The sequence below is a fragment of the Chrysemys picta genome, chromosome 11, assembly GCF_011386835.1.
Source record: "Chrysemys picta bellii isolate R12L10 chromosome 11, ASM1138683v2, whole genome shotgun sequence".
NCBI classification, from domain to species: Eukaryota; Metazoa; Chordata; order Testudines; family Emydidae; genus Chrysemys; species Chrysemys picta.
Genome location: NC_088801.1, coordinates 70,415,838 through 70,442,730, shown reverse-complemented (window position 1 = coordinate 70,442,730; position 26,893 = coordinate 70,415,838). Strand labels below are relative to the sequence as shown.

At 41.6% G+C, this 26,893-nt stretch overlaps 1 protein-coding gene across 1 annotated transcript in view; it reads right to left on the bottom strand.

The window, feature by feature from the left end:
- The window catches only part of TWIST2 (twist family bHLH transcription factor 2), an 86,486-nt gene extending 62,304 nt beyond the window's left edge, over nt 1–24,182 (bottom strand). The window contains exon 1 of the mRNA XM_005299901.5: nt 23,428–24,182. Within this exon, the coding sequence (XP_005299958.1) occupies nt 23,466–23,948 (483 nt within the window). The 5' untranslated portion in view covers nt 23,949–24,182 and the 3' untranslated portion in view covers nt 23,428–23,465. The remainder of the gene's footprint in view (nt 1–23,427) is intronic.
- Between the last annotated feature and the right edge of the window lie 2,711 nt (nt 24,183–26,893).

Sequence of the window (26,893 nt, the reverse complement as noted above, 5' to 3'; positions counted from 1 at the left end):
CTGGAGAAAGAGTATCAGGTTTCATAGATTGATGTGACATCACGGGGTGGGGTGAGGGGGGGTTCTGGAATGTAAACTGGGGCTAAGGCGTTATTGGACAAACACAGGCCTCTTACCATGCAACTCTGGCTGCTATGCACGGTGAATAAAGAGCGCTTTCCTACAACTCTACCTGTTTGCTCCATCACATATTGTCGGTGAAACGGGTCTCATCTTTAAATGTAACCTAAATATTCTCACAGAGTATACATATTGTGACCTGAAATCTGGTCAGTTTAACTGGTTTAAATATATATTCAATCACATATTTTACGCAATGTAATGGTGGAATATATTTGGCCAATTTTAAGGGAACTAGACATTTTCTTAACACACTGATCTGAATGCCAAAGCATCAGAAATTTAAAGTCCATCTAACTCTTTGGGACATTTTACACAGGCTTTTTAGTGAAATTCTGCTTCAGTGTGAGACCTCAGATGGCTCTGGGTTGTGCCCTGAGATCCGCAGATGCTGACCTTCTTATAAACTCCCACTCCTTGACTCAAATCCCCGGGAAGCCAGTCCTTCTGTTGCTACATCCAATCTGTCTCACTTTGAAGAGAGACAGATTGCACAAACTCTGTCTTGAAATCAAGGTTTGTATATTTCAAATGTCTTCATAATTTGAAATGGCTTTAATAGCAAAGATGAGTGACAGACAGAATATGCAAGCTTGTGTGTATCTTTAACATAGAGACATATATTCACACAAAATGCGTGTTGAGCCTAGCTCATGTGCATATTGCAAAGTTAGTTCATACATTGACACTGCACATGTATGTCATGCGCGTTAGCAATGACACGGACGCTTTTCCTGAGTTACGCCATTTATCCAGGATTCACTTTCAGCCTTGTGCTTCCAGTGTGTACTGAACACGTAACTGAAGTGAATTAGTAAATTACTTGGGGCTACATGTACCATTTGGTTATAGTTCATAATGGAGGGAGCAGGTATGGAATTGCAGATCCTGGGTGCAGTGAGTCACTCCTCCATTTTCTAGTGGGTACGTGTGTAAAAGTGGCAGAGCTGTAGCCCCCTTCCGAACCTTTTGGAACTGCCCTGCACTCTCACAATAGTAAGGGCAGAGGATTCTCTGTGCTCTGCCATGCACAGGGGCTGCAATGATGCCTGGCTCTTACATAGTCTCCTTATGTAATGCCCTTGTGCATGTGCACAAGGGCCACTTTGCTAATGTTTACTGGTTTGAAGATGCAAAGTACTATGTGTAAGTGTTGTTGCCAAGGCTGGGCCTATGCACTAGCATAGCAAGCAGCAGCTGGGTCCCCACTTGATGGAGACTCTGATCTGGTTTGTGTCTGATTCAGTGGTTAATGAAACAGACACTATCAGCACATCAAGGAATTCCCCCCTCAGTGTGTAACTCTGCAACGTGCCCAAGGGTTTGTTAAATGGAAACCACACCTCCAGAGCCAGACCCCTTGCCAGTGAGACTTTTGCTATCGACTCCAGTGGGAGCAGGCCCAGGCCCATCTTTGCTTTTGTCATTACACTGTAAATGACAAACACTTTGCCCCATGCAATCCATCTTCCTGTTTGTTTGGAAAGCCGTTGCTCATGCTGTTTGTTGTACTGAGCTCGTTGGATCAGTTCCCAGAGATCAGTACAGCCTACAATCCTCATTTTCTTTGCTATCTGCTTTGTTAATTTGTGTGTCTGTCTTTTGCCTTTCATGTTTGCTTGTTTTTTTCTCTTCTCTAGGTCACCCCTTTTGGGTCGTTTTTTTACTAGCTGCTCGGCAGTGTTTTCAGATTCTTGCTTTTCGGATTCAAACCTTTGTTTTAGGAGCTAGAATACAAAAAGTAAATGGCTTTAAAACCTTCATTCAGCATTTGCTGCCCAAGTAAGTTTCTAAACCAGCAATAACTCTTATTAGAGTGACTCACATTGAGCTGTTTAACCTCGTTGTCCGCTTTTATCTCTCTCCAAATTTGAAATGAACATCTGTAATTTAGATTTATGAAATGAAAAGCTGTTAAATGCATCTAAACAGATGCAGCTATATTAGTTGGAGACTAAAATACATGCAGAGAGCAATTGTTTATTTGGAGCCAGAGGGTCAAATCCTGACCAGCTTTAAAAAGCAACAAAACATTAGACCAATGTAAGTTTAGCACCCGAAAAACATAGCTAGTAGGGGGGAAGAATCGTCTTCTGGGTCAGACCTAGGAGAGCTGGGTTCAGCTCTGTACAGACATTCTGTGTGACCTTGTCACGTAATCTCTCTGTGTTTGTCCTGCCCCAAAGATCTTACAAACTGGACAGACAAAAGATGGGACAAAGGAAGTGTTATCATTCCTCTTTTACAGATAGGGAAGCTGAGGCATAGAGGTTAAATGTCTTGAGCAATGTCTTGTTTGACATCCAAGCCAGGAGACTTTTCAGAGCAATGCCTTACACACAATATTAACCTTCTTCAGATAACTGTACCAACTACAGCGCTAGGTGGAAGCTGGTCCTGACCAGAAAGCAGCGGTGGGGTGTGTGCAGCACTACAGCAGGAAGTAACCACCAGGTCACCAGGATGGGAAAAGCAGAAGAGGGATGATATGTACAAAGCAGTAGAACATTGGACACAAGCCTGCATGTTACAGCTGATAACAGCTGGATGGCAAGAGCAAAGCCAGCAGGAAATCCCTAAGTGGCCCTCAGGGAAATCAAACAAACACACAGCAGATGCAGCATTGCCTAGCAGCCTGAGCATCATAGCTGAGGCATGACAGTAGGCGCCATAGCTTTTTTTCTGACTGCCATCTTCCAAGGTGCTCCCTCATTTTTCAAGCCATGTAGTGCTCCGGGTCTAGTGCCAAACTGATGTGAGTGAATTGCCTTCCCTGGTAGTTTGACCAGCTAGCCACATTCATTCATTTGAGCCAATGACACCCTTGGCAATTTATGCCTGTCGCCTTACCCCACTTTTCCATTCCAGGGGCCTGTTTTGAAAAGCTGCCTACTGAAGTGCAGTTCTACTCTGAACAGTGCCTCTATTGTGTGGTTCCAAGCACCTCTCAGTGATCTCACAAGAACCGTGCTTGGACGGTCAAAACATTTGAAAGTGGGTTTTCAACTAAACACCATTTTTCATTTTCTTCCAAATTGTGTGATTTTTTTCAACTGAAAAATGAAGTACATTTTTGAAATGTTCATTTTGTATTGGAAGAAGAAATGTTTCCATAATTTTTGAATAAAATGAAAAAAAAATTCATTTCTTTTAAAAGATTGCTCAGAAAATACTTCCCATTTCTCCAACAACTGTACTGAGTTTACAGTTGTGAGGGTAATTTCTCTGTTTGCCAGCCCTGCACACTTTATATGGACTCAGATTCAAGCTGGGTTCTTCCCGCCTCACCCATCACCAGTAATCAAGACTCTGCAGACCATCAAGGTGGCCGTGGCTGGAGATGGGACATTGGATGGGAAGGGCTGGGTCTCCGAGGTGGCACTGAGAATTTTCCCTCTTAGGTGCTTGGCTGGCTGGTTCTTCCTCACATGCGCGGGGTGTAACTGATCACCATATGTGGGGTTGAGAAGGAATTTTCCCAGGTCAGATTGGCAGTGACCTTGGGGATTTTTCACCTTCGTCTGCAGTGTGGGGGTAAGGGTCACTTAACCATTGTGGGGCCTCGAGCACTGGTGTATCTTGAGGCCCCCCCCCCCCGTTCTCCGTCTGTGGCACATCATACTCTAGTCTCCTGAGGGGAGGGCTGTAATATTTTGGCCTCATTACGGTTGTTGGGTTCAGGGGCAGGTGCTGAGTGGCCTGTGCTATACAGGAGGTCAGATTAGATGATCTAGTGGTCTCTTCTGGCCTGAAACTCTATGAAATGCTCAGTCTAGATTCCACAGCCACTTTCATACAGATAGAAGTGAGGGCACAATTTGAAGGCAATAAGGGCTTCAGAGATTTACCCAGAGGAGAATTTGGCTTTTAGATTTTTACAACAGGTGATGAGATGTGAGAGGAAAAGAACCCAGCTTGACTCTCAGCCCAGATTGAATTTGCTGGGCTGACAGCACTAGTTGGACAAAGCATTTTTTTCGTTGTGGAAAATGATGACAAAATGAAAATTAATTTTGGCAAGAAATTCAAGATGGAAAAATTCCAGCAGGAAATCAGACATTTTGATTCTGAAATGTTGCTGCAGTGCCTTATGGGAGTTGTATTTTTGGGTGCCTTGTGGCCCGTTTCTCCTCTATGAGCTGGCCAGAATACATCTCCAGTGATGCACCATAATGTCCCCTCTTGGTGAGCTGCCCCACTGCATCATGGGAGTGATGTGGCTGCAGCATTTCCAAATTGAAATCTTCTGTTTTTCAGCCAAAATTCGGTTTTCAGGTGCTCAGTTTTTCAATGAAAAGTTGGTTTTCTGAGGACAGTGGAACATTTTAATTTAGTCAAAAACCCAATTTTCTATTTAAAAACAGTTTTGGCAAAAAAAAAAAAATTGACTCATCCTGCTGACAGGTTGTAGATACCCTGAGAGGCCTGAAGCCTTAGAGAGTTGGGAGCTCGCTATTGACACCTGTTGGTGAACAGAGAAAAGCAGCCCATAGCTGCTTGAGAACTCTGCATGGGCAGGAGATTTAGTGGGCAGGGAGCTCTCTGCTGCCATCTGTTGGTGAGCCAGAGTAAATGACTGAATAGGCCAAGCCTTGTTTGCATTTCAGTGACATGACAGTTTGGGGCATTTTGATTAAAATATGGCGAAGTTTTGAGTTTGGGGGCACTAAAATGCAGTTGACCCTGTTGAGAAATGAAGGGATAAGAGATCTACAAAAATGTGTCTTTGGTCACCCTGACTGAGCCTGCTTTCGGGCACACTTGGATCAGAGAGCCAGGCTACTTGAGAATCCTAAATGTGACTGATCTCTCTCTCTGTGGAGCTGAGACTGCTACAAAACAGTGGGTGGTGCAGAGGTGAGGTAGCTTCAAAGTGACAAAGGGTGCTGAGCTGAGGTGACTTGGACTTCAGCTGCAGAGAGGGCACCTGCTTCTGTACTCTGGAATTAAAGCTGTAATCACCAAAGCTGGGTCTTGTGGTGGAGTTCTGGGACCAGCCAGCATCCTTCAACCCCACAAACTCTGGGCGACAAAAGGTGAGTGGGGAGGAATGAAGGGGCTAGACTACATCAGCCACTTATAATTGCCAGAGGATGATTGAGGCTGGGACTCCTGGGGGGTGGGGGGAGAGAGAAGTCTTATCTAGTATTATTAGTTTATTAATTGCTGGCTTTGCCAAGTTTATTCTGTTGCCCCTCTCCCAAATCAAGTTCTGTTTTAATCCCCTGACCTCACTGCATGTGAGTAGGGAAGCATTGCCTGTCAAGGACCTGTGAGGAACATACACAGCTTCCCAGGTTTCTGGGTGGGGTCTCAAGCGGTGGTGTTTAAGTCTTAAGAAGAAGCCCCTAGAAAATTGATGACACTCGACAGAAGGGTTACATGTGAAGTGAGCGTGTTAAGACAGACAAAATATGGTACCATTCAAAGGGGGTTGTATTTTCCGAGCAGAAGCACATTTCAGCATCTATCATTCACACGCACAAGTCTCAAGACTGCGATAAGAATAGGGTGACCAGATAGCAACTGTGGAAAAAACAGGACAGGGGGTGGGGGTAATAGGTGTCTGTATAAGAAAAAGTCCCAAAAAACGGGACTGTCCCTATAAAAATGGGATATCTGGTCACCCTAGATAGGAATGGATGCCATGAGAGGATGCACTGCACTTTGTGGTATGCACCATTACAACTGTACATGTAAGGGGCACAGAAAGAAGTGGTTTCCTTCTTTTTTGCTTAAAAGGAATAAGGATCTGTCATCTAGGGTGGAAGAAACTGTGACTAATCTCAGGAACAAACTACGGAGCTAAAATTCTTTCACCAGGCTCCGGTTTATTAATATCCAGCTGTACTATAAAGGAGCCTGAGACCTGTGTAGGCTCTTGTGAGCTGTTCACTATGAGAGCATAGCTTATTTCTTGTGGTCATCTGATCTGCTTAGTTACTACAGCACATCACAAGAGCAGATGTTCACAAACAAGATATATTGCTTATAGACTCATAGACTCATAGACTTTAAGTTCAGAAGGGACCATTATGATCATCTGGTCTGACCCCCTGCATGCTGCAGGCCACAAAACCCTTCCCTGGACTCTGCCGTTGAAGTCCCCAATCCTGCGTTTCAGTGACTTCATCGGCAGAGACCCTCCTGCTAGTGATCCCTGCCCCATGCTGCGGAGGAAGGCGAAAAACCTCCAGAGGCTCAGCCAATCTACCCTGGAGGAAAATTCCTTCCCGACCCCAAATATGGCGATCAGTAAGACCCCGAGCATGTAGGCAAGAGTCTCTATATAACCTGAATTTGTAACTTGTATTTCATTTTTTAATAGCTGATCCTTTAGATACTTTTACCTTAGTCATGTGACATGACTTGAAACCATTTTTTGTAACCCTATGTTAATGTACTGACATGTTTCAAAATTAGGGCACACTTTTCTTATTAGATTCTTGTTAGTCCCATAGGGCCCAATGCTCATCTTACTACTGCCAGGCTTACACTGGTTTGGTGTTCGGTGGAATTACTTCTGTTGTACACTGGTGTAAATTAGACCAGGAGGGCAGGCTGTAAGAATTTGTCTCAATTAAGCACCTGCGCTGATTGTGATCAGAGGAAATTGTTGGGAAGGTTGACTTCTATTTGCTATCCAAGCACAGAGGAGGAGAGTCTGTTATTTTCCATTATACGCAGAATCCCATGTCTTCTATGATTTTGTGGCCGTGGCATTTGCAATAGAATTCATGCCTTGCCGTAGAATTGTGCTACTAAATCTATGTTTTAATTTAAAAGGCAAACAAACAAATATTGTTTCTAGCCCTTCTGGCTTGCAAAGAAAACGTTTCAGACTTGAATTGCTGTAGTGCTGCCTTCCTGAGTAACAGGCAGCTTCTAATTGTATCTCTGAGAAGTATAAACTTCCCTCTCTCATCTTAATTCCACCACCCCAAAATAAAGAGCACAGGAGGCTACTGATGCAGGATGTAGGCACCTGGTTGCAGAATTTAGGTTCAGCTTGCTGTGCAGTAAAGGAGGTCTTGATATCAGAGCTAAGCAATATATATCTGGTGGGGGTAACAAATGCTTTCTTGGTATACTTGCAACAAATGTGTCCTTTGCCTGGGCAATAATAAAGTCTGTGCCATCCATTCGGACAATGCACTCTGCCCTCTAGTGCTAGGTGTGGCATAAAGTAGGCAGCGAAAGCTGAGACAGCATGAAAGTGGAGCCACAAAGACAGACCCTGTGTACTCTCTGCTATTGTGTTCTGTATTCTCTTTAAGGACGTGCTGTTGCTGGTATATTTGGCCACCTTTAAATGGTGAGCATGGGAGGCTGTAGAATATTAACCTGCTGGAAAATGAAGAAATATTGTTTAATTATATTTGTGCATCGGGGGAGGATAGTCAAGAAAACCCCTTTCAGACTGTCAGAGAGGAGATCAAGTTACCACTTATCCTATAAACAGACCTGTCCTGTTCCCACTGGCATTCAGAAGATAAAACACCATCCTAGATAGAGCTAATCAACAAATTTACATTGATAGGTTTATTTTGAGGAAAACTGATTTTTCAACAATTGGTTGAATTTTTTTTTTTCCTTTTCAATGAAGCACTAAACTGGACAATATTTCAGCGGAAGGAAAGGGAGCGAGAAACAAAGTGAAAATGGATGTTTTTTTCCTAAAAAATGTTTCAATTTTCAGTTTTTGTTTTGTCCAAAAAATGAGAAAATGTGAACAAAACAAAACAAAAAATGTTTCCTTTCATTCAAAATTGTTCGCAGAAAATAAATAGCATTTTCCAACCAGCTCTACTAACTATTGTCTGGAACCGACACTAATATTTCAAGAGAGACACAACGTGGAGGAGATCATATCTTTTATAGGACCAACTTCTGTTGGTGAAAGAGACATGCCTTTGAGCTATCCAGAGCTTTTCAGTCTTGAAAGCTTGAGAGCTTGTCTCTTTCATCAACAGAAGTTAGTTCAATAAAAGATAGGATCTCACCCACCTTGTCTCTCTAGGATCCTGGCACCGACATGGCTACAACAACACTGCAAACAGCGAACGTTTTAGGAGTTCTCTCTTGCTCTGCTCCTCCACTGAACCCAATCCAGTGGAATTCCGCTAGGCATCCTTCTGCTTGACATGTCTTTCTCCTTAGCTGTGCATTTTGAATTTTGATTTCTTCCCTAATAGTTTTAACATTTTTATAAGCCACCAAAAATGGTTCAGTAGAAGCAGTGAAATAAATGACCAAAATCTCTTCTGGTATAAATTGATGAAGCATTACTGAAGTCAGTGGAACTGCATCCTTTTCCATCGGGGGGAATTTGGGCCCAGAAGGTATGCTGTAGACTCTTTGCCTGAGGGGTTGCTGTAAGAGTGTGGGAATTCCAGGTAGGGCATGTTCTAACAATTGGGAGACCTTGTTACAAGAACAAATGGGGCTGCTGTTATTTCTGTATGCTAGTTGGATGCTTAAAAAGGCACTGCGATGCAGCGCAATGTATATTACTTCCCCCCCTCGGCCATATTAGAAACCAGACCTAAAATGTCTGAGATTGGGGGGGGGATGTTTAAGAGGTCACCGATCATTTTCTTCTGAGCTCATTGTATAAAGTATTAATGCTCATATAGCTGTTAGGGTGTGACTGTTTCTTTAAGGTCACTCCAAGAGGGAGGGCTAGTACAAGCAATGTGGCAGTTATGGCACTTTCTACTTGCTTTTAACATGCATCTCAATGGTAACACGACTTGCTAGTGAAGGAGGAACAGCTGTCCAGGCATTTGCAGTGAGATTTTTACACTTTTCTTGTTGTCAACTAGGTATTCCCCCGCCCCCTTTTTTTCAATGTAAGTGTTTTCTGTTTGGGATTCAGGGGATGTCCCCTCTTTCCCATCTGATTCAGCTTCCATTGGGAGCCAGGCAGGCTAATTTGCTTTGCACGGTGGGAGCTTCAGCGCGAAGTCGGAAAAGTGCCTAGTACTGAATTCCAGTCACTACACAGCCCCTTTTTCTAGGTCAGCACAAGCATTGTTGAGATTAGATGGAGTTTTTGTTCTCATATTAAGACAGAGTTTAAAGGCTCCCTATAGTTTTTGGTGCCCAATTCCCACATCAATGAAAAATGGGTGTGCAAATCCCTTAGGTACCTTTCACGGTCTAAATAATTTAAGACCCTAAGTGTGCCAGGTTTACACTTGTTTCCCATTCCTTAGATGGGTTCCGTCTGTGGTGTGCTCTAGATACAAGTGCTTAGTGCAGCGTATGCAAGAGGTGAGCTAGCTAGAAAAGGAGAGCGCCCTTTGAGGCACCCCCTCACACACCTCTGCTGACCAGCTCTCTCATTGTACTAAGTGCTGTAAAGCACCAACAGGCTGCGCTGTGGCAGGTGCTCTATCAGCAGCTGGATGTCAGGATGCTACAGTGAAATAAAATTTTCTCTGCAGTGTTTTATGAGACTCTCAGACCAACCCCAGAGAGGGATTGCGCAGCAGAAACAGGGTAAGTGACTTGTCCAAAGACAAGCAGCAAGTGTGTGGCAAACATGGGACTAGAACCTAGCGGTTTTGACTGCTGTTCCCCATTACACACCACCACTTCTCACTTCACTATAACTGGGCTTGGCAGAATTTTGACAGGTAATATCAATGTTTCTTTTTAAGAGTAATTAACCATTGGAACAGTTTACCAAGGACCATGATGGATTCTCCATTACTGACCATTTCTAAATCAAGATTGGATGCTTTTCTAACAGATCTGCTCTAGGAATTATTGTGGGACAGGTCTCTGGCCTGTGCTATACAGGGGGGAAGACTAGATGATTACAATGGTTCCTTCTGGCCTTGGAATCTATGAGCTATAACCTGCAAACCAAACTGGTGTGGGCTTGAGAGGGGGAGAATGATCTTTACATTCCCCGCCCCCCTATTCTCACTAAGGAAGCCATGAAGTTTAACCAGGAGAGTGAAAAATCCAAGCAATAGGACCTTAGTTGTGATGTCCTTTTGCTACTTCTTGGATCTCAATAAGCCCAGCTAGAAAAATCAGTTAGGGAACAATACTTCATTAAAAAAGCACATCTGAGCTAAGGGACCTTGGGGTTACAAATTGCAAGTTGCTATTAATATCAATAATATATGGTTTACATAGTGCTGCAGACAGAGAAAAGCAGACTTTTGAGGCCATGTGAATAAGATGTCGTGTAAGAAATGATAGATTTGGGGATATTAGATAGAATGTAAGAGATTGTAGTTATTTATACTAGGGCAGCTCCCAGAGGGAGTGCTAGGTGCTGTACAATCATGTGTGAAGATAGAATCTCTCCCCAGAAGATCTTACAAGCTTATGTTTGGTGGCTGTCAAACAGAATGTATTGGAATGGCACATCTGAAATAACTGCAAAGCCAATGGTTCTGAAATCTTTCAGCAGTGTATGCCATTGATCAACATGCCTGAAATAAGAGGGAAAAGGGGAACCTAAAAGGGCAGACTGATCAGTTGAGTGGTGGTGAAAAGAGTTTTACTAGGGGGAAATAGGTCTTCTCGCGAAAAAAGGAGGTTTTAATCAGATTTAATTAAAACTACATTTCATAAATCAGTTTCCTGTGTAGTGGAGGATAAAATGGAAGAATTTGAAAAGATATGGAATCCATTTGGGTAGATACAACTGTATGACAGCTGAGTTGTGCTGTGAGTGAATTTAAAATATTGGGAAATAGGCACACAACAGGACACGCAAAGGGAGGGAGCCAGCATGGACAGGGAATTATTAATTACTTTGTATATATACCATCGGTTACACTTAATTTAAAATATGGAGCAAATGATTCATGAAGTTTTAAACTATAATAAACACTGTTCAGTACTGATATTTGAAAACAATCAAGCAAATGCCAATAAAAGAAAAATAAATTAAAGCATTGTATTTTTAAAAATGCAGGCAATATTTCAGTTCTTATATAGTTGACAGTGAAGTGTTAAATAGGTAAAATTTTCAAAAATGCCTTAGTCCCATTGTCAAAAGGAATTTAAGAGGTTAGGGGTTATATTTCAATAGCACCTAAAGGACTTAAGCACTCTTGAACATTTTACTCTGTCTCATTGAAAGTCAATGGGTCTGAGGTGCTTAAGTACCTAAGTACTTGTGAGTTCAATCCTTGAGGGGGCCATTTAGGGATCTGGGGCAAAAATCTCTCTGGGGATTGGTCCTCCTTTGAGCAGGGGGCTGGACTAGATGACCTCCTTAGGTCCCTTCCAACCCTGATATTCTGTGATTCGAAGCCACTTTTGAAAATGGAACTTACACATCTAATTCAATTTTGAAAATCCAATGTCATTTATCCTCTGTGCATAGTTCAGGTAAATACTTAAACCTAACAGAGTGGGCATCTATTTGCATTTATCCTATTGGACAAAATGCTTGTTTTGCGATGTTCTCTGTTATGATGTTTGCATTCTTTTACCTCAGTGCAGAATGGTGTGTGGATGTCACAGCCCACCCAGTACATCAGGCTGTTGCATTGCTCGGAACAAATCTGGGGCCCTTTCAAAATACTGCCTTGTGCAATGAGTTTTCTTATAAGGGTGACTGATCATGAGGAAGATATCCCTAGAACTCCCTTTCACTTGTGACTTAAACTGGAGCTTGAGCCCGGGTCGCTATAGTTCAAAGACCAGTGTTTTGAACTGCAGCACCACCTAGCCCTCCCTCAGTCAAAGCGTAAGTGTAATTTAATTTCTCCTCTTCTTGAAATGCGGTCACACACAGGTACTACAGATCCTTTGAAAAATGAAACATTTTGGACATGTGAAAGTTCAGTGCATGATAGAAGTCCTTGTATTATTTAGTGTCAGTAGTAATAATAATAGAATCTTAGATTTAAATAGCCCTTTTCATTGCAAAGGATGTGAAAACTGCAAAATATTCATAAAACCCCACTGAGAAAGTTGGGAGCTCTGAGTGCAGACAGACTGCAGTATTGTTACTCTAAAAAGTAGAGGGATTGTTACTCTAAAAATATGGTACTCTAAAAAATAGAGGGATTAAAAAGAACTGACGGAATGAGATGTTTCCTTACCTAATCAGAGAAAACAATATAAATTGTCATCTTAAAAGCTGACACCTCAAATCTCCAGTAACAGTGTTTAATGTGATGTATGGTATATTGAATTTGATCTATTTTTATACTATATTTTTATTTTATGTACCGGAATCTTTTTGAGATTTTTTTTCTTCATGGTGGTATATGCGGGCATCATAAATACCATGGCGGCTGCTACAGCATATGACCAAAATTTTAGTTGGGTAGAATTATTATTTCATTGGTCTGATCTTCATCAGTTGTTTGCAAGAGTAGCCTCCTGTGTGTGTGGCACGCTGACAAATTGTTAGGTTAAATCTGTACTGGAAGAAGTTCAGCTCTGCAGTGTGTTTGGCAGGGAGAGGATGAGAGGTTTGCAAGAACTCACAAGTCCAATGAAATGAACAGAAATACATGCAATGACTTCCGTAGTTTTTCATGACTTCCGTAGTTTTTCAGACTAGGTCCATAATGAATGTGTCATGGTAGGTGTGTGTGTGTGTGTGTGTGTGTGTGTAAGAGTGAGAGGGGGTTAACACTGTTTTAGCATGCTGAAGCCTGATGTACTCACATTTTTTGTACAGATATAACAATATCATCTAGGAGTGTAATTTTCTTTTTTTGCCCACCACAATAGTTATACTGGTACAATCCCAAGTGTGGCCACAGTCATCATACCATTATCAATGTGCATTGTACGGGTGTGTCTTACATACAGGGATAAGCTATACAGGTATAAGGCACCTTTATACTGTATAACTGTGTCCCCACTGGAGTGGTTTGTACTGCTTTAACTGTATTGTTACAGTGGTACATATTTGAATGTAGAAAAGACCCAAGTGTGTACCTCCTATGCTGCCACTAAGTATGCCTTGATGATCATTATTATTTCTATTATGTCAGCCCCTAGGGGGCGCCAGTCACAGACCATGTCCCCACTCTGGTAACCACCATACAAACATGAATCTGATCCCCCAGCCCTGATCTTGTCACGCCCTATCAAATCAGAGTCTCTCGTCAAGTGGCAGCATTTATTCTAGAAAATCATTGCACCCCCAGAAACAAACAGGCTGCCCTGTGGCATGACTGTTCTCATGTCACTGGAGTGAGTGGGACTGTCTGACCTGAGTCTGACTGGGGCCTGCAGCCGTGGCTGCTGCAGTATAAATATTAGGTAATAATAATGGCCCCGATTCGAGAAAGCACTTCGGCATGTACATGAGTGACCTCACTGAATAAGGATGCTTTTCTGAATCTGGCCCAATGTTTCATTGGGATCTCAAAAGGGTATACCGTACAATATAGCAGCACAGAGAACCAGCAGTGAAATGCTTAATGGCCAGATATTAAAAGATATTTAGACACCTACTGGGATTTTTAAAAATGCATAGGCAAGTTAGGTGCCTAATTGCCATAGATTTCAATAGGAGTTAATTGCCTAATTAATTTAGGCACTATTGACATTCCCACCAGCTGCCTCTCTTCACCTTTAGGCACCTAAACACTTTTAAAAATCTGACCCTAAATTATTAGTAGATAGGTGGCAGTTTCTGAATTGAAACTTTTCTTTCGGGTTCATGCCTGAGTTCAGGATTCATTATCAAAACCGCTGCTTGCTTTGCTGATAGTTTTACAGCCAATCAGGTACAATGGATCCTAAAGAATGCCACAATCCCTGGAGAAATAATTTGCTGTTGAGATTCAATCCTGATGTAATTATTTCACAATCTGAATTAGTGCATTAGATTTAAAACAGAATGAATGTTCTAGAAGAAGAGCTGGGATCCAGTAACAACATTTCAGGTGTTAGTCTTTATATCGTCATAAATGTGGTGCATCGTTTGGAGCCTGATTCTGCCTCTCTTACTCAGGTTAGGTAGTGTCTTGTATCTTGAGTAACCCTGCTGCTTTTAATGAGGCTGCTTGAGGATGAAGGTTTGAGGAAGAATGGCAGAATGTGGCCCTTAATGTTTAGAGAGCTTAAAGACTAGTTGACGCCTGATGGTGAACATTAGCTTTAGAGAGAAGTCTGCTTAGCTGTCATTCTATTTTCTTATAGTCTTATTTTATTGCCAGAAGAGGATTTTTGTTTTAAGAGCTTATTTTGCCCTTCAAACTCAGTATATCACATCACAGTTGGTTACTGTAGAGAAAATTATGATGTCACAAACCAAAGTGCATGACCAGTGGGTGAGGAGAAGGCAGCAGGAGTTGATTCATTGTTAAGTGACAAAGATTTGTAATATCACTAGCACAGGGATCGGCAACCTTTCAGAAGTGGTGTGCCGAGTCTTCATTTATTCACTGTAATTTAAGGTTTCGCGTGCCAGTAATACATTTTACATTTATAGGGGCTGGTGGACGGAACCCCAGACCGGCAGCAGGCTGAGTGGGGCCAGTGACCAGTACCCCAGGCCAGCAGCAGAGCCCCCAGGGCTGGCGGCCGGGACCCCAGGCCGGCAGCAGAGTGCCACTGAAAATCAACTCGCGTGTCGCCTTTGGCACTCATGCCATAGGTTTCTGACTGCTGTACTAGCATCACAAATGAGAGGCAGACATTTGTGTTTCAAGGGGCAAGTCACAGATATGTTTACTAGTATATCTATCATAAGATTTTCTACAGCACTGGTCACCAAAGGATCTAAACAATTCCTGCACTGTACATGCCACAATACAGTTATTATCCGAGCTGTTACATAGATTCAAATGCAGAGTTGTTCCATTTCAGTTGGCACACAAACAGCAGGCATATTGGGAACAGGGACATTATTGACTTAGTACACAATTGTTTAGAGTTGATGCAAAGGATAGCGATGTTATGTGATATCTACATGCCCCTAGGAAGGCTTGTGTTTGTAGTACTATATATACAGCTGCATAGTTGACTACGTTTTTCTTAAGTCTGTCTCATGAGTCTGCTAAGACCATGCTTTCTTTTTTAATTGATCATGATATTTTCTAACCTGATCTGTGATTTTTTTTTAACTAGTCCAGAGTTCTCCTCTTTTACTTATGCATATCTTTGGTGTAAGAATTTGTTTTGTGGTCCGTAATACAGCAATACATTTCCTAGCTGCCATTTATACCTTGAATAAAGGTCATTCCCGGGAGGTGTGTGGGGTATATGTGAAGGGGATGGGAGTGAAAGAGAGAGAAGACTGCCTCCCAGAATGTGGTTCTACTGTAGTCAACAGGCTGTTGGAGTCACTTGTGAGCTGTGATATAGCTGTGATTAGAGTGTTGGGCTCTGAAGCCAGACACAGGAAAAGTCATGTGTGTGCGTGTGTGCGCGCATGTGCTGAATGATTGGCCTACTGTCCAGCACAGTTTGGGAGTGTTTGAGTACATTTTGGTCCCAATCCTGCCAGCTAGTGCATGTGGGCACAGCCCTGCTGAAGTCAGCACGGCTCTGCATCGGAGCAGTGGTCCAGCCCCAGGGATTAGCTTGCCAGACCCAGATCTTGGTGATGTCTGGTGTGTAAAAAGCAACATGCAATCACTTTCCATTGGTGGGATGTGTATCTGGATGAGGAGAACCCAGGGAGTCCCCTGTGGTAGTGTGAAACATCTCCTTTCCATTTCTCTTAATTAAATTCCCTCACTCTCCAGAATTTTCCATGACGGGTCAGCTGACTTGTAACAGGGGTGCTGTTAAAGACTTGATCCCTCTGTCTGTCCTGGCTATGCAATTAGGTTTGTTTGTATTTTAAACACAAACATATGATTTTTAAAGTATATCCAAACAGCTTAAACCAAAAGAATGATCACATAAATTACAGCATACAGAATTTTGGTGGTCAGATTGATCAGAAACTTAATTTCACATTTTAGAGCACATGTTTGGCAGGTCTTGTATCTTTTAAGGAAATGCTAAACTTTTTCTTGGGGGTGGTGGTTATCAAGACAAAATTATCTTATTAAGAATTCAATTAAAGCTTGCACAGGCTCACTGGAACTAGTCCAGTAAATGTAAATCAAACTGAACTAGCAGACATCTGCCCCCTTTTTATTTTCCAAGCTGCAGTTTAAAGGCAGAGAAGAGAAGAACATGGAGGTGGGGCTGTTGCTCATTTCTAGTTGTATGTATGCAGAAGCAGCCAATGGCAATTTTCTTTTTGTTTTCTGATCAATTCTGTGTGCCCCACAGAACCAGATCGGCATAGCTGCTGCCTTTACATAACTTGTTGAGTTAAATGCGTTTGATATCAGGGTGCCTCTGGCATTGAAACTTACAAAATTAAAACAGAACATGCAAAAAGTCCCCCTGTAGAAGCAGAAATGCAACTCTAAATTGTAGACTTATGTTTTCATGTTTACAAAATAGCTCCCCAAAAAGAAGAACTCCAGTAACTTTTTCTTTTGAGAGCAACAGAACTGCAGTCAAACTACCTGCTGCCCTTTCCTTTCCACAGACTCTCAGTGAGACTATATAACAGGGACATTGCAACTTATTTTGATCTAGCATCTTTTCTACAAATAACACAGACATTTTCTATCGAACGCTTTACTGAACATGGTACGAATGCTCTGCTTCCTCTAGGCTGTGCGAAAGAAGGAAACATACTGTGACGTTGCTGTGTTGAAAAACATACGTTGTCCTTTGGGGAGTTGATTTGCAACAGCATTACAATAGATACAGTCTGGCCTCTTGACTGGACTAGATGAAAATTATTAAACAAAAAAGTCCTTGCTCTCAGAAGCATATCTCCAAAGTTTAAAAATATAGGCTCTGACTTCTAAAGGAAAGTCAATGGTAGTTGGGCCTATAGTTCCCTTCAGCTCCTTTGAAAATCCCAAGTATATATCTATAAGTAACACTTACCAGCAATATTGTTATTATGATTGTTTCATATTTGCACTGCAGTATTGCCAAGAAGCCCCAATCAGGGATTAGAGTCCCATTTTGCTAGGCACTTTACATGTATTTGAATCCATTGCCGCACAGGATATAACAACACTTCTTTTAGGCTCTAACCTCACTTACATGGATGCAAATCCACATTTCAAATGATTGATCTGGCTTTTCCCAGTGTCAATGTGATCAGGAATAGGCTCTATTTACAAGGCAAAATGTTGGAGTCAGCAGACTCTAAGCTGGTGATTTGCATGGAAGTTCAAGTGGCTTGCACTATTTTCCAAAAGAAAGCCCTGGTCTAATATAAAGGAGGAGAGACGTACATTGAAGAGCCATTTTAATTCCTCCCCGCTAAAAGTGAAGATCGTGGGCCAAGGGCTACTCTCTTGAATCCATGCAACCCCGTTGACACCAGCTGGGTTATATGTGTGTGTAAACAACAGCACAATTTGACCCATACATTTTCTATCTACATAAAAGGCTCAGCAAGGGCTCTGCCTTGCAGTATTCAAAGTCAAGCTCCCACAAAAGTCAAATAAAGGACAGGATTCAGCGCAGAGCCGCAGATAAATTGATGTCTGAGAGTTGAGCAAATGTGTTGCAAATGAAGGCCCTAATCCTGCAGTTGTAACTGCTCAGGGAGTTCCTTGTGGAACCTAATTGAAGCCTGATTGCAGGATTGGGGCCATCATTAGAATAAAGTGAGAAGCAGAGAATATGTCACCATGAAAATGAAAAAGCCCCATTAGTATCTAATGCACTAAAGAATCATAAAATTCGGCTGCCTAAGGTTGGCTCCCTGATTTGTTTCATTAGAGCTTTCAAAAATCCTGACTGACCTGTTTATGATCATTTTATCCAATATGTTTGATGGGGTTTGGGGGGGAAAGTTGAGGGTACATGTGTGGCGGTGTGGGAATCTCAGGGATTTATTGACTACCTGAGTTAATTCATTATTTGTAGGTATTAGTTTTCACTGCTGAGTGGTCATCACCTTCAGCTGTAAATCCAATTCATTGTTGGGGGGGTCTAGAGTTTTTTTGGGTGGACTTTTTTACTATTTGAATCTAGCATGATAATAATTAATGACTATGATGACGTTTGTCAGCTGGAGAACATCCCAGTATTCCTCACTTCTAAATTTCCTTAAGAAGTAAATCATAAGCGTTGGCATATAGTATTCTCCAGTCACTTAGAGTAATCCGTTGAGATGTTCAGCTAGATTCTCAACTGGTGTTTATCAATTATGTCGATTTACACCAGCTGAGAATCTGGCCTGCTATTCTGGGGTTTTCTTTCTAACAGCACAGCTGTTTTTTTACGATTAAATTGCATTCTGCTTTTACTTGGTGCCTACTCAGAAAGCTAAAAAAGAGTCTATGCTTTCACCAAAAGGCAACTTAATTCCCTGCTCGTGTGCATTGATCTATTTGTACTCTGGAGTTCTGTAGTGTTTTCTGACCTGTTCCCCGACTCATCAAAATAGTCCTTCTGCTTGAACTGAGACATACAAACTTTAGATTTGGAGATTTCAAAGCCACGCAGAATGCGTCGCAGAACTACAGCTATAAACATAACTTTATTGCTAAAAGAAAAGTGATACAATATGTCACCAAAAGAGATTTCAGCTGCAGTTATAGAATCCATCCTTGCCCCATTGCATAGAAGATGGTGCAATGACCAGCAAGCATGTTTTACTATTTCATCTATTGCTGTATGTATGAAATAAGCCTAACAAAAGCTAAAGGAAGGAAGATATAGAAAAAGAATATGAGGACAATCCGCAGTTCCTTGTTGCAATCTGCACATTTATATTTTTAACAAATAGAAGTCTGTATTCTCTAAATTTGAAGCTATTCAGTGCAGATGACCACCAAATTAGGTCTACTTAGCTAAAGTGTATACATTTATATTTTTCCTTAATGATCCTTCCTTGTGTCTCCTTCATGACAGGACTTTCAAAGCAGAATTGACTTCAGTAGGTTGAATAACAAAACGTTTGTCATTGTTCTAAAGTGTCCTTCTGTTTCAGGCCAAAATGTCTCTCTATCGTGCACAGACTTGATATTTTCTAACTTCATATGATCAAGAAATGAACATCTGGGATTCTGAAGCATGAATCATGGACGATAGAAAATTATCTTTCATGTATGTGCAAATGCATGTATGAATGTGTGTATGAATATGTATAATGTGGGTGTGAATGTATGTATAATACTTAGTACGTTGACTTCTTACACCATTTCATGCTTTCTTCAGTATTTTTTCTTGTGTCTTTATTTGGGTGGTTTGTCTCCCATTAGCTTTGGCTGGTTGATTGCTATGTATTTGGTTGATACTGTGTAGCAGATTTATTCTTTCCCAAGAAAAGACACAAATGTAAACAGACCATCTAGAATGCATTTTGCAGGGCTTTTAAATATACCAGCATGTAAAAACTAAACCTATTAATGTAAATACCAACTTTAAAAACTTTCCTGTCAAATAAGTATGTTTACATTTTTAGTGGTGCATTTAAAAAAAATTGGGCTTTTGAAAAAAGATTTGGTTATAGTATCATGATACAACCAGTTAACAACAGTTAACAAGCTCTACACTTTGAGTGGTTTCCAGAAGAAATTGTTTTGTTTCTATAAGGACAAAACAAAATAGAGATGCTAACCAATCTACTCACTTTTTCCATTGAAGAAACTCCTAAAGTCATAGTCAAATCTTAAGGAACAATCACCTGGATGTTATAAAATACACGCATTTACTAAAACCTTCTTCCAAAATGAACAAGGTTGGCAAATGCTTTCATAATATAAGGATCGATTCATGTAACGTATACAGCCTTTTATAAATATATAATCCCGCCACAGTCCTTACTGGTAACTCAAATGTAAAAAGTAATGCTGACAAACAGATCTTACTAACATGCTGGTGTAGAACTATATCATCATCATTGGCTGGTGCTTGCAAGGTTACACTGCTTTAGTTCTGGCTTTTATTCTTGTCCTACCGACACCTCTGATTAGGTACTATATTTCCACGCTTCTTACCAAAAGAAATAATGGAAAAGAATCTTTTTTTCTGAAACTGTCGACTATTTGGAACATCTCAGACATTCTAGCTTCCAAAAAAATAATTGAGTGGGGTGAGGTGAGGTATGCAGGTGCTAGGTAGTAAACAGCTGGAGTGCTGGTGTGTGCGTGTGTGTTGCCTGCATTTGTATGTTTGTTTAAACATCCTATAGCTTGATATGCTAATTGAAGTGAAAAGTTGTGTCTGTTTCATGTGAAATTACAGGAGTATGTTTTCTTTAATTACATGGAACAGACCAGAAAAATCTCTGATTGCTGGATAAGTTAGCAATGGTCACCTACCTACTGGCATTCTCAAATGCCAGGTGGCATTTCCCCAGTTCCCAGGGCTCTGATTTTCTAATCAAAAAGAGCCTCTGATTTTTCTGTGGAACAAGCTCTTTAGCTTCTTCAAAGAGAAATCATTTCTTGCCTGTTTCTTTTCAAAACCCAGGCTAAAGCAAAGAAATGTGGATAATATAATTAGTAACAAGCGCCTGATCCTTCATTCTGTCATTCCTCAGAGTTGCAGAATTCCTACAAAATACAGGATCAGGCCCCAAATTTGTTTAGCCATTTCCTATGTTTTTTTCGTTCACCCAAACAACGTAGCAAACGTTCTTTTTGTGCATCAAAGTTTCCTCTGATGGACAAATGCACACAGGATTCCATGCTAAAAGGATAAACCACACTTGCAAATTTCTCCAAGTTTCTGGAAGCACTTGTAGCGCTGGAAACAATTGCTTCTGCCTATAAATGATTGACCCAGACACTTGCCACACTGCTCTTTGGCAATAATGTTTTCAACATTTTTTTTAAATGGAAGGTTTTGGTTTATTTACTATGAAAGGAAATAATTAAGTCATGTAAGGAAAAATAAGAAACAAATAGACCACTTCCAACATTTGCTAGGAGGCCAAGTTACAGAAAAGATACCGTATACCAGTTCAGCATGAACCAGATGAATACGTACTGTATACACTTAAATGTGTTCTTCAAAGGTCTATTTGGATACAAATAATTTTCAACTCTAGATTTAGCTATTTCATTGTTATTAATGAAATTCTGAACTCGCTGTCTAATTCCTCATATAGGGACTATTTCCTAGTGTTCACATTCAGTATCTTTCTCATCAGACCAATCTGAACTCTAATTCTGTTGACACTGCACTTGAAACATTGTTGTTGTTTTTTAAGAAAAAAGTTGAAATACCATTATCTGCTCCTAATGTACAGAGGGAAGGATATACAGTAGATAACAGATTAAAATAAATTGACTAATGACAGCAAATAATTTAGGAAACAACAGAATAAATGCATTGTTCCATTGTAGAGGTTTAGTATTCAGCCAATCTAAACTCCTGAAGAAATATGTGTTTGAGACATTTTACATCTGTTTTTGACAAAGACAACAGAAGATTCCCATAAAGGAGGTCCCCCCCCCCCTTCTTATTGCCTTAGCCTTTTTTAAACCATATTAACAGAAGGAAAGGCAATGAATTTTATAAACCGAAGTTTAGAGTTTGTTTGAAAAAGCTACTTTGTTCAGTTGTTTGCAGCTGAAGCTACAGCAAAGCCACATATGTATCAGGGGAGACCTGTCTTTTTTCTGGCCATGATAACAAAAGTAGTTAACTTTAAATATTTAAATTGCCTGTTAGTGTGAGATGGATAGACTTTTTAGAATAATGAAACTAACTTCTTTCTAGGTTTTCATGAAGGGGTGATAGAAACTCTATTGAAGATATTAAAATACAGAGTATTTCAAACACAAATGAATCATGAAGTTGTTAAAATGCTGTATAAAATCTACATTTTACTCCTTTGCCTATTATTGCCTAAATATTGCCTATTTCAGATTAAATGTTGCCAATTGCATCAAGTTTCTTGTCTGTGTCCTAGTTATTGATAAAACAAATATGGATTTGGATAAAAAAAATTCTGGCTAATGGACCAACCTGAGCTTTCTTATTCTTTTAAGGAGTTGATGTCATCTGGATAATTAACCAATTTCATTTACACTACTGCATGTTGTACTACAAAATGTGAGTGTCCCCTTACTTTCATTTCCTTGTTTACTGATAAATATTTGTAATTGTATGATTATCTTATCTGTCTTTTGGTCTGTATTTTATCTTTGGATGTTCTGTACGAGGCATGCAAACAATAGGAATAGATGTAAACTCTGAAATACTGCATGATTTATAGATGACTGAGAGGTGTTTCTTAATTAATGTAAAGTTATGACATCATTTAGAATAATTTAGGGGGGTTGCCTAAGCACACCTCCTCTCCCCCTTCTGCCCTCCGGACTCCCCCACCCCTCAAAAACCCCAACACAATTAAAAAGGAGAGATAAGAGGAAGCTGTTTTCTGGTAATGGAAACTGATGAGGACGAGTTCAGTGCCCCGAGTAAATAAGAAATGATGTTCAAGTCCATAAGAGTTTGATACCAGCCTTAACTTTACTCTAGGGAAGAGAAACCGAATATGAACTTGACAGTGGGTTTGTTCTATCTTTGTTTGCCTTTTATTTGTAAGGGGGGGAAGGGAAGTGGACACAGCACAGACAAACAAGTACAGAACATCTGCTGATCATACAAAAATGTTACTAAGATCAGAGCAGAAATCATTCTTCACAGGATCAGCTGACCCCCCCCCTTCCCAAAATGGCAAAATTGTAAAAACACTTAAAGCCTATTTTGTAGGTGCTGGTTCTTTTAGAGCACAGACATACACCAAATCCAATAAGCAGCTGTTTCAGGTCTTGTCAGTGTGTTTTACTGGCTGTCTTTTTCCTCTCTTTTGAAATTCTTCTCTAAGAAAAGTACTCTTGCAAATTTCACACCATTCGCCATTCAACGTTACAGCTCCCCTCTTGGTAGCAAACCGTTTAAAAGACAGCAGCAGTGTATAAACACATTGAATTTAAATCTGAACATATCAAATGTTTTACTTACTAGAATTTTCTCTTATTTTTAGATTGGGGTGAGTGGAAGGGGGAACAAATGTAATCTTGATCTTTAATCTAGTTGTTTGTGGCCTACACAAGAGAATAATTGAGACACTGTGATGGAGAGAAATGTTTTCTCCCCTGTCTAGATTATCATCTGAATCCTTTCTGTCTTACTTCTGGACGGCTGCTGGATTTTCAAGGGGCTATAACATTTTGGGTTCCCCATTTAAAACAAGCTTAATATTTACGTTACAGCATAGACGACGTGAAGCTTCATCACTAAAACAAGGAGACCTGTGGCAGAATTCAATAAGATGCAGTTAGAAGTAAAAAGAAAGAATCAGGTACCTACCCCTTTGGCAGTTGTATTTGCTTTTGCCCAGGTACTGGCTAGTGGGAGGCAGACATGGACCAAGCTCCTTCCATCCTCCACACTGAAAAGGCATAACTAAGCCGCTCATGGGCCACATAGCTGCAGCTTGTCATCTTATTGTCCATCTCGTCACTCTGTAGGACCTGGTAGAGGAAGTCTATGTACCTGGCTGCGAGTTTGAGAGTCTGGATTTTACTGAGTTTGTCAGAGGGCAATGTAGGGATGATTTTCCTCAGGGCTGCGAAGGCTTCATTGAGGGACTGAGTCCTCTGCCTCTCTCTGACATTGGCCAAGATCCTCTGGCTTTGGAGTTCTTCATAAGATTGGGAGCTGGGACTGGACTTTTTCCCCCTCTTGACTGGGTTGGGGCTGCCATCTTCACTGGATTTCTTACTGTATCTCCTCTTCCTGCCAAATCTCTTTGGCTGCCTTTCCAGCTCCTCTTCACTGGTCCCCAAGCTATCCACAGGGGAAACAGGAGAACTGGAACTTTCTTCCATTCTTTCTGCAAGAAGGGGAGGGGAAGAGACTTTTCCCCCCTCCTGATGTGGTGTGAGTGTGTCTTAAATGTGTTTTAAATTCCTGAGACAGATCCTTTGGAAAAAAACAGGAGTTTTTTGCTGACCAAACGTTTTCCAGGTTGCTTGAAGGGCTCTTATTTCAAGGACGGGGTTGTGCAAAAACTGAGGTCTTGGAGAGAGGAAGTTATTCTAACTTTTTTGGAAACTTTAGCTGGGCTCGGTTGCTAAATAGTTGTCAGAAGTGAGGGAGGTGCAGGGCTCCTTTCTGATTGGACAGCCAGGCCAGTGGGAGGAAAGCTTTTCTCCTGCTAAACTTTCACAGTTTTATGTTACACTTAACTAAAATCTTGGGAATGCACCTCCAATAAAAGACAGTTTGCAACCACCGCTCCTCTCTCCCCCTTTCGATATATATTTGCAGCTGTGGGACGCCCTCACGTGCTAATTCAGTGGGGGTTATTTTGTTTGTAAACTTTGCAAAGTGCCTAGGTTCTAAACAGGCATGCAACGCTGTGTCATTAAAATATCCAGTGCAGCCCCCACTGATAATGCATTAGGACAATGTCACTGCGTATTTTCAACCTGAAAGACAAAACTTCAGGCTGCATCACCAGGCTATAGGTTCTGCAAGAGATTATGACACAAGCATTTTATTGGTACCTGGAATGAGTCTTGCAAATTGGCTCTGCTTAAATACTCATGTCAACCCTCTGATCTAAAATTTAATGAGGGAGGAATAACAGACAGACACCCCCTTACACCTCCCTCCCTAGCTGTTTGAATGCACACAGTAATGACAATCTTGCTAATAAGGTTTACACCACTTTGCTCAGTTTAACAGCTTCTCTGTCTTCTTATAATACACAAAACACCTAATTTTTTCAGCCTTTAGGACATTCATTCTGCCACTTCTTTCACAGTAGCTGGAAGTAGCTCATACCTTTGTGCTGTGCTAGGCTGATGGGAAGAAATCATTGTCTAAGTCCCAAAGTTTCAACTGCGATCAAAGTGATAAAAGTCAATTATTTTATTTTAATGCAAAATGAGAGCAACTCCTGCAATTTACAACACAATGATCTAAACTGATGAGGATTATTAGTAGTAATATTTATTATTTTTACAGAACCAAAAGGAGCTAAATACATCGTTGCCAGCTATAATATATAGCACAAAGTGGAACCAAAGTATTGAATTTTGAATGAAGCAATGAGTATTTTGAAAGGGTGCTGGGTGCATTTTATATGGGTGTATCAATATCCTATTTGATTTTTTAAAATAGATAGTATGCACATTGTTTGTTAAAAGGATGGGTGCAGATTTCATTTGCACTGCCCTCTCTCACACCTTACAAACAGGAGGGATCACCCTAGGCGACAGAAACATAATGGAGAGGGGATATGTTTTAAAACTCAGAGCTTGAACTAGAAGGATTTCTGTCAAGGGGAGTTATAGATCTCTAAAATAATAGTGCAGATTGAATGACTGGAAACAAATTTGGATTCCCCTCATGTTTCCCCATACAAGTCAAGTCCCATAACCAAAAACTCCATCTGGAAAAGCAAAAGCCAGAAGCAGAGTCCATCTTTGGGTGCAAGGTTAGCTGAGGGGTGAAAATGAAGGGGGTTACAGAGGGATGAGGAGGAACAATGGGGGTGGGTCTGTAGAGAGGGATGGGGATCTTTGGGTGCAGCATGGGGTTAATTCTAGGAGGTGGGAAGAGCAGTGGGGTAATGCCAGGGTAATGGGGCAGTAATAGGGATAATTACAGAGAGCTGGGGATCAGATGCCAGGTATTTATAGGGGATGAACAATGGGGTGGTGATGGAGGAACGGGGTCCCAGGTATTCACTGGGAGATGGGGAGACCCAGGGACTCAACTTCCCCCTTTGTCCCCACATGGCTTGTGGCTGCTGGGGAGCGCAGGGGGAAATGCCCAGTGCCAGAGTGCCCTTGGCTCCCCCCACCCCCGCCAGGCAGGACGCTGCTGCAGAGTAGGCCCTGGCTGCCAGAGCTGTGCTGAGGCAGCCCAGGATCAGCATCCCCTCCCCTCCCCCGCACAGCCAGCAAGAAGGGGCATCGGGGGGGAGGGAGGGGGAGGCAGAGGCTGGGGGAGGAAATGGCAGGAGAAGCCTGGGGGGGCAGAGGCTGGGGAGATGGAGTATGGAGTTGGGGGGGCACAGATTGAGTGATGAGGGGGGCTTCTTGAGAGGACTATTTGGGGACCAGGAGGAGGCAGGGAATGTGGGGGTTGAGTCTCAGTCGGAGGTGCCAGAGGGTGAGGGGTCACAGCATGGAGTAAAGTTCAGGGGACATAGGTACGGGGGGGGACAAAGGAGGAGCAGGGGACAGAGAGAAGTACAGGGAGAAGCAGAGACCGGTGGGGCTGAGTGGTGAGCCAGGGAGGCAGGGGGTGTGGAGAAGATCTCAGGAGCAGGAGCTCTCTCTTGGCTAGATATGAGAGATGGAGGTGACAGACACTCCCAGACAAACCCATCACAACCTGAACTATGGCTCACTGAAAGAGCAGGCGATGCCTTGTGGAAAACTCTGCAGAGTGCTCCCTGGAGAGACAGTGCTGGTTAGTTACCGTATCAGGTTGGCATTTCGCCCTGTGTCCTGCTTCTGTTGTTAATATCCATGGCGCTGCCATGAAAACAGGAGCCTTGATATCTGCTCCTTCAGTTTTTTCCTCTCTTGAAACCATGGTGCTCGGTTTGTGACTTAAAAAGGACAGTAGTTGCCATAATGATTATGATGCAGGAAACTGATGAGAAAGGGTCCAATCCTGCTCTCAGTACAATATTATAAATCTGGAGTATCCCTGTTAGGTTCACTGGAGAAAATCCCGAGTAAAATGAGAACAGGATTTGGCCCTGTGACTTCAGTTGGAGAATAAATAGCAGGAACAGATGAATTCTTGAGCA